This window comes from Marmota flaviventris, chromosome 18 (assembly GCF_047511675.1).
Source record: "Marmota flaviventris isolate mMarFla1 chromosome 18, mMarFla1.hap1, whole genome shotgun sequence".
NCBI lineage: Eukaryota > Metazoa > Chordata > Mammalia > Rodentia > Sciuridae > Marmota > Marmota flaviventris.
In genome coordinates this window covers 13060950-13067805 of record NC_092515.1, presented here as the reverse complement: position 1 = coordinate 13067805, position 6856 = coordinate 13060950, and the positions used below count along the sequence as shown (strand labels likewise).

Genomic DNA, 6856 nt, shown 5'->3' with positions numbered 1-6856 from the left:
CACAAATCCAGTCCAGAAGTCTACCCTGCTAATCTTCCCCCTCCTCCTTGCTTTCTGGCTGTGTTCCAAACTAGGTATGTACCTGGTGGAGGGTGCAGTTTGAAGAAGACAAGATACAATTATGTAACCGGGACCAAAGGCCAGACTTTGATCTCAGCAGTATAAAGATAGACCATCCCAGCCTTCCCTACCTGTTTGTCCTACTCTCTGCCACCATGCTGGCCTCAGGGCTGCTGCTGGTGGCTTTGCTGGCCTGCCTGAGTGTAATGGTGTTGATGTCTGTCTGGAGACAGAGGAAGCTCGGGGGGAAGCTGCCTCCCGGGCCCACTCCACTGCCCTTCATCGGGAACTACCTGCAGCTGGACACGGAGCAGATGTACAACTGCCTCATGAAGGTGCCACCTTCCAGGGAGATGGGTGAAATGGGGTGGGCACAGGGACTTCCCAGTTTCATCAGGGCTTTGTGGCAGAGGATTGAACCTGAGGAGCTACAGTCCTAGGACAGGAGAATTCTGAGTGTTGGGAAGCCAGGACCTAGCCAGGAAAGACAGACCTTGAGATCATCTGATGTCAGACACTGGGGAAAAGACATCCCAATCTCTGACACAGAGGGAACTGAACCAATTCAGGGAACAAGCCCTCTAACCACTCCCATCGTCCCCCATCAGCTGAGCAAGCGCTATGGCCCTGTGTTCACGGTCCACCTGGGGACTCGCCGGGTTGTGGTGCTGTGTGGCTACGATGCAGTGAAGGAGGCCCTGGTGGATCAGGCTGAGGAGTTCAGCGGGCGAGGGGAGAGTGCCACCTTTGACTGGCTCTTCAAAGGCTACGGTAAGTGGGACAGCACCTGGTGGCCTCAGTTTCCCCAGCCTGCCCCAAGTCAGCTGCCCTTGAGCTTGTGCAAAGCCCTCAACTGGTCTTCTCTGCGTCCCTGTTCACTGTTGCCTCTCCCTGTGCTGGACTCTGGCCTGTCTTCAACCTCCCATGTCCCAGTCTGTCCCTGCTTCTCTCTACCTGTCGCCCTGTTCTCTTCTTTCCCTGGATGGATCCATCTCTTGGCTCCTCGATTTTGTCTCCTCAGTTTCTGTGCTCCCCATGACTCTTTCTCTCCTTCCCTCCCCCCTTCTTCTTCATCAGTCACAACCTCACAGTGACTCTTCAAAATCCCCATCTCCACCCTCTGCTGAGAGTCTCTCCTCTCTCCAGACCTCTTCTCTTCTCTCCCTGTGTTTTGTCTCTTCCAATTGAGAAGCCTAGACACTTTATATTTCCTCAATCTCACTCTGTCCCTCTGTCCCTCGTGTCTCTGTATCCCCAATTTCTTCATCTGTCTTATCCAGTTTTCTTTTCTCCAGATTTTTCTCCTTCCAAGTTTGGATCAGTGCCTGTCATTTTGTTCAGCGCTCCAGCTCGGCGCCTATGGTCCCCTGCTCCCTGCCTCTCTGTGCAACCCTCTACCTTTTGGGCACATTCTTAGGGGTGCTCTGTGGCCCGCTGGCCCCCTCCATTGTCGGTGACTTCCTCCTACCGTTGCACTCACCTCTAGGCGTAGTGTTCAGCAACGGGGAGCGTGCCAAGCAGCTGAGGCGCTTCTCCATCACCACCCTGCGGGACTTTGGAGTGGGCAAGCGCGGGATAGAGGAGCGCATCCAGGAGGAGGCAGGCTTCCTCATCCAGGCGTTCCGTGACACCTGTGGTGAGCCCGGGACACCGGAGCAGGCCAGAAGGAGAAGGAAATCCCCTGCATTGTGTCACGGGATGGGGTCTTAGGCAGCGAAAGGGTGTGTGTGGCCGCAGTCTGTGGCATGGGGCTGGGAATGTCCTTGGCTCAGATTCTGGGACTGGCCTAAGATGGCCCCCTTGGCTCTATTCCAATCCCGGTCTATCACTCCCACCTTCTCCCCACCCCAGGCGCCTTCATAGATCCTACTTTCTACCTGAGCCGAGCAGTCTCCAATGTCATTAGCTCCATTGTCTTTGGTGACCGCTTTGACTATGAGGACAAAGAGTTCTTGTCACTGTTGCGCATGATTCAGGGAAGCTTCCAGTTCTCAGCTACCTCCACTGGACAGGTAACTTGTTCCAGCTGGGCACCACCCCTGCCACCACAGTGGCCAACTGCCACAACCCCAGCCCCACAGGGCAACCGGTGTCCCAAACTGCCATCCCCCTCCATTGATAAAAACCAGCCCCCAGCTGCATTTAAATCCAGGACAAGTGACAAGTGACCAATATATGGTTTCTAAGAATACCTGTATACCTCAACAGATGTCCCCAAACAGAGTCTGCAGGAAACACAAATGCCTTCAATCAGCTGAAATGTTCCCAGCCCAATTTGCCTTCATCTCTAGCTGAGCCTCCCTACCTGACCTTTCTGAATATTTTAATACCTGGACAAATGACCACTTGAGTTCCCTCCTGGGTGCCTGAATACCTGGTGCTGCAAAATCCAGGCCACCAACATCATTTCACCTCTATCACAGTGTCCCAAGCCAGTCCACAGGTGCTCCCTACTCTGCCCACTGAATTACTTGAACACTTGGATCAGGCACCACAATCAAGACTCCAAATATTGGGCAATGAATGTTCCCCAAACACCCAAATAAGCGCCCTCCAACACAACTCACTCACACACCTAAAGGGGTCCCTCTTTGCAGCCCATTGGATACCTAAAGAGGGGAACAGTCAACCCCCTCACTTTGCCACCTGAATACCAGCATTTAATGTCAGAACACCTGGTTAGAAGCTCCCAATCCAGTAAGTATATGCACAGCTGTCTCCAGCTGAGGTTGCCTGAATGCCCAAACACCTAATAGGTGCCCCCCCATAAAGTCCCACCTGAAAATCTCAACAAAAATGTCTCCCAACCCAACCTCACCTGAATATCTGCAACCTACATGAATGCTCCAGTCATCTCCCCGAAATTCTTAGACAGTTGCCCTCCTACTTAACCCACAGGAACACTTTATGCTGCCTTCCAGCCCCACCAAATACTGAACACATGGATAGCTGCCCTGAACCTGCGCCTTTCTCACCTGGAGACAGGTCCTACTCCCACTGGGTGCTGCGCACTGACAGCTGTCTGGTCTTTGCTTTCTCTTTCCGCAACCACCAGCTCTATGAGATGTTCTACTCGGTGATGAAGCACCTGCCAGGACCTCAGCAACAGGCCTTTAAGGAGCTGCAGGGCCTTGAGGACTTCGTGGCCAGGAAGGTGGAGCAGAACAAACGCACTCTGGACCCCAACTCCCCGCGGGACTTCATCGACTCCTTTCTCATCCGCATGAAGGAGGTGCAGCCAGCAGCCAGGGTGGGGAGATCCAAAGCCAGGAAGCAGGAAATAAGGCCAGGGAGGGCAGAAGAACAGAGGCCCAAATTAGCCTCCCTTTGCATAATCCTCATGGTCCCAATCATAATTAAACACCACTATTCCATCTGCCAAGCCCTTGTAAGCACAGAGGAACGTGTGCATACAACTACCTCTACAGTGCTGCCATGAGCCAGGCACTATTTTGAGTGCTTACTTAGCATCTACAACAGCTCTTGAACAATGTTTTATTATGACCCCAATTTTACAAGTGAAGAGACTGCGGCCCAGAGAGTATAAGTAACTTGCCTAAGGTCACATAGCAAAGAAAAGTGGACCCTAGTTCAAAACAATGTCTCTCTGACTCTGTGGCTGATGCTTTCAGCCACCAAACTGTCTGATGTTTTATAACCTGGTCATCAGTCACACTCATGTGGATAGGTGACCTGGCTTTACTATGTGACATTGAAAGATCTCACCTCCAACTGCATGTCATTCTCTTTTCTGTGCGGCAAGGAGATAGGGATTTATGGAGTCTGATGTTCAAAGGATTAGGAAGGAGATCCTCTAAAGACTTCACTATGTTTTGGGGAACAGATGCTGTTGCTTAAAATTCTTTGTTTCAGAAAAACTATCTCTAATGCTCCTGAATTACTCCATGTTGACATCTCTGCCCATCTTTCTCAGTCTCTCTCCACCCCTGTCTTTCTAAATACCCTATAATTGAAAAACTGACAACTGGCCTTGTCACTAAAGAATAGATAGTTGTCAGTACAAAGCACATGAGAAGAGCATTTTGGACAAAGCCAGAATTTTACTCAAAAGCCTGAAACCTGGGCAGAGCCCAGCAAATCTAGGCCCCCTCCTCTCACCTTAGGTCTGGACCTAAGAGAGATGGTCCAAGGTAAAACCTCAGAAGGGCCCCAAAGGGAAGACTTTGGGACTTGGCCTGAAGGCCTCTCTCCTTTCAGGAGAAAAATAACCCCAACACAGAGTTCTTCATGAATAACCTGGTGATGACCACAGTGAACCTCTTCTTTGCTGGCACCGAGACCATCAGCACGACCATGCGCTATGGCTTCCTGATGCTCATGAAGCACCCAGAGGTGGAGGGTAAGGCTGCAGGGACAGGGGAGTGGAGGCCATAGACCCTTCAAACTCCTCTGAGCCAGCTCCACTGACTCCACCTCTCTCAGGTCCTTGGCCAGGGGTGGGGGATATTCAGTGGATAGGCATCAGCCAAGTAGCCATGAAAATATTGGAAGTGTGTGAACCAGTTAGCAAATTGCTCCTCTGCTAAGCCCACTAAGTCCCACTGCCCGCTCCCCAGGCACTCCCTAGGGCCCCTGACTTGCGGCTCCCATCTGGTATGATCAAGTTAACAAGACCCTGCTGCCACAATGTGTGTGGCCTTTGGCTGTTCTGAATGGTCTAAGGGGGTGTCGTATGTAGGTGCTTGCCATTCACCCAGGTTTACGTGTTTGGATTGTCGTGCCTGTTCTCCAGCCACTGGGTACCTAAATACCGTCTTCCTTTTCCCTCAGCCAAACTCCATGAGGAGATTGACCGGGTGATTGGCAGGAACCGGCAGCCCAAGTTTGAGGACCGCACCCAGATGCCCTACACAGAGGCCGTGATCCACGAGATCCAAAGATTTGGAGACATTATTCCCATGGGCCTGTCTCGAAGGGTCATTAAGGACACCAAATTTCGGGGCTTTTTCCTCCCCAAGGTGCTGACTCTGAGCCACTCCCTGGGACCCTAGCACCCCATCCCCATCAATAGATTTCCAGTCCCTATCCCACACCCTCCATCAAAGAATCATGCAACTGCTGTGTGCCTTGCATCTTGCCATTCAGAGACTCCTGTGTCTCCAGTAGCCCCAGTCTTTCTGTCTCAGGAGAATCAACCCTATGTCTCCCAACTTCGCTGTCTCAAAAGACACAAATCTCATTTCCCTAGACCTCCTGCCTTCAGGACAGGAACCTCATGTCCCCCACACATCCTGCCTTGAGGGACACAAATCCCAATATTTCCCCAAATTCCCCCAACCTCCAGCCTTGAGAAAGATGAACCCACATCCCCCAACATCCTGTCTCAGGAGACAAAGACCCTGTGTCCCTTAACTTTACTGCCTTAGAGAGCGTGAACCACCTACTCCCCCATACTTCCTGTCTCACAGGCATTAACTTCATACCCCCCCAAAGCTTCTCTCTCAGAAGAGCCCTGTTCACACGCCTCCCATTTCTATTCCGGTGGGGTAGCCTAACTCTGTTTTCGGTGCCTGTGAACTTTCAACACTCTCTTCTTCTAACCCATCTTATCCACCCCTCCTCCCACCTTCTTCAGGGCACAGAAGTATTCCCTATGCTGGGCTCTGTGCTGAGAGACACCAAGTTCTTCTCCAACCCTGAAGATTTCAACCCCCAGCACTTCCTGGACGACAAGGGGCAGTTTAAGAAGAGTGATGCATTTGTGCCTTTTTCCATTGGTAAGCGACCACAGCCTGCTGCCAGGCCACAGCTCACACCACCAGCTTCCCTCTCTAAGTGTAGCCTAGCATCTTTCTCCAGCTCTAAAGTCCCTCTTGAAATCTACCCTGGAGCCTACCAGCTGCAACTCCCGTAACAACCAGGACCTATATATCTGCACCCAGGAAAAGGGAAGGGATGATCAAATCTCATTTAGAGATGGGGATGATGAAGGATCAGAGTGAGTCAGGAATCCTTTTAAGGACACACAACAACATCTTCAGATTCTTAGAAGATGACAGCATATAGCCGTATTTGAGAATGTATTTGGGGGGAAGGGGCACTTAAACTTCCCAGTGCTACAGGCTGGCATGGATCACCCCACCTTATGTGCCAGGGAAATGGAGGCTCAGAGAGGATTAGAGCCCTTCCTGAAGGTCTCTCGGGTCACAGGGCTGCAGCCCCTACTCCCTGGGAGAATGCAGCAGGGATCTGGTACTGGGGTGAGGCTGCAGAGAGCTGGCTTCACCTTGGCCCCTCCCTCCTCTCCTCTTCAGGAAAGCGGTACTGCTTGGGAGATGGCCTGGCTAGAATGGAGCTCTTTCTCTTCCTCACCACCATCTTGCAGAACTTCTGCCTCAAGTCCCCACAGGCGCCCCAGGACATAGACGTGTCTCCTAAATACATGGGTTCTGCCACCATCCCGAGGACCTACACCATGAGCTTCCTGGCCCGCTGAGCTGGGGCCCAGCCAAGGGGGAGGCAGGGTTAAGGGGAAGGGAGAGTGGAAGTAAGAGGCAAGTTGGATAAAAGAGGGAGAAGAGTCAGAACAGACCAACAGACTGCCTTTGCCGGACATTGGACCCTGAGAGCAGGGAAACCTTACACTATGCGGTGGTGGTAGTCGCAGTCGTAATAATAATAGTAATAGTAATAATAATAATAATAACAGCTATTATTTCGAGCAAGCATTCTTTGTCAGCTCTGTGCTAAAAGCATCTAACGATCTCCCAGCTTAATACTCAAAAGCCCACGTGAAAGGGAACAGTGTTCATGCCCATTTTAAAGGTGACACGGC

General features: G+C 51.6%; 1 protein-coding gene across 2 annotated transcripts; it reads left to right on the top strand.

The window, feature by feature from the left end:
- Positions 1 to 215: 215 nt before the first annotated feature.
- On the top strand, positions 216 to 6517 carry LOC139702635 (cytochrome P450 2A3-like). 2 transcript variants are annotated; one of them, XM_071604107.1, is made up of 9 exons: positions 216 to 395; positions 669 to 831; positions 1547 to 1696; positions 1912 to 2072; positions 3116 to 3292; positions 4279 to 4420; positions 4852 to 5039; positions 5657 to 5798; positions 6336 to 6517. In XM_071604107.1, exons 1-9 carry the CDS (start codon positions 216 to 218, stop codon positions 6515 to 6517), a joined length of 1485 nt encoding a protein of 494 aa, XP_071460208.1. The 2 variants fall into 2 exon arrangements, with proteins under 2 accessions (XP_071460208.1, XP_071460209.1); XM_071604108.1 differs by lacking the exon at positions 669 to 831 and having other exon boundaries at positions 216 to 417.
- Positions 6518 to 6856: the final 339 nt, after the last annotated feature.

Excerpts from the sequence above, each read along its gene's own strand:
- LOC139702635 (XM_071604107.1), top strand. The coding sequence starts at position 216 with ATGCTGGCCTCAGGGCTGCTGCTGGTGGCTTTGCTGGCCTGCCTGAGT. Across the intron at positions 832-1,546 it reads CTGGCTCTTCAAAGGCTACG|GCGTAGTGTTCAGCAACGGG; the intron begins GTAAGTGGGACA and ends ACTCACCTCTAG. Across the intron at positions 4,421-4,851 it reads GAAGCACCCAGAGGTGGAGG|CCAAACTCCATGAGGAGATT; the intron begins GTAAGGCTGCAG and ends CTTTTCCCTCAG.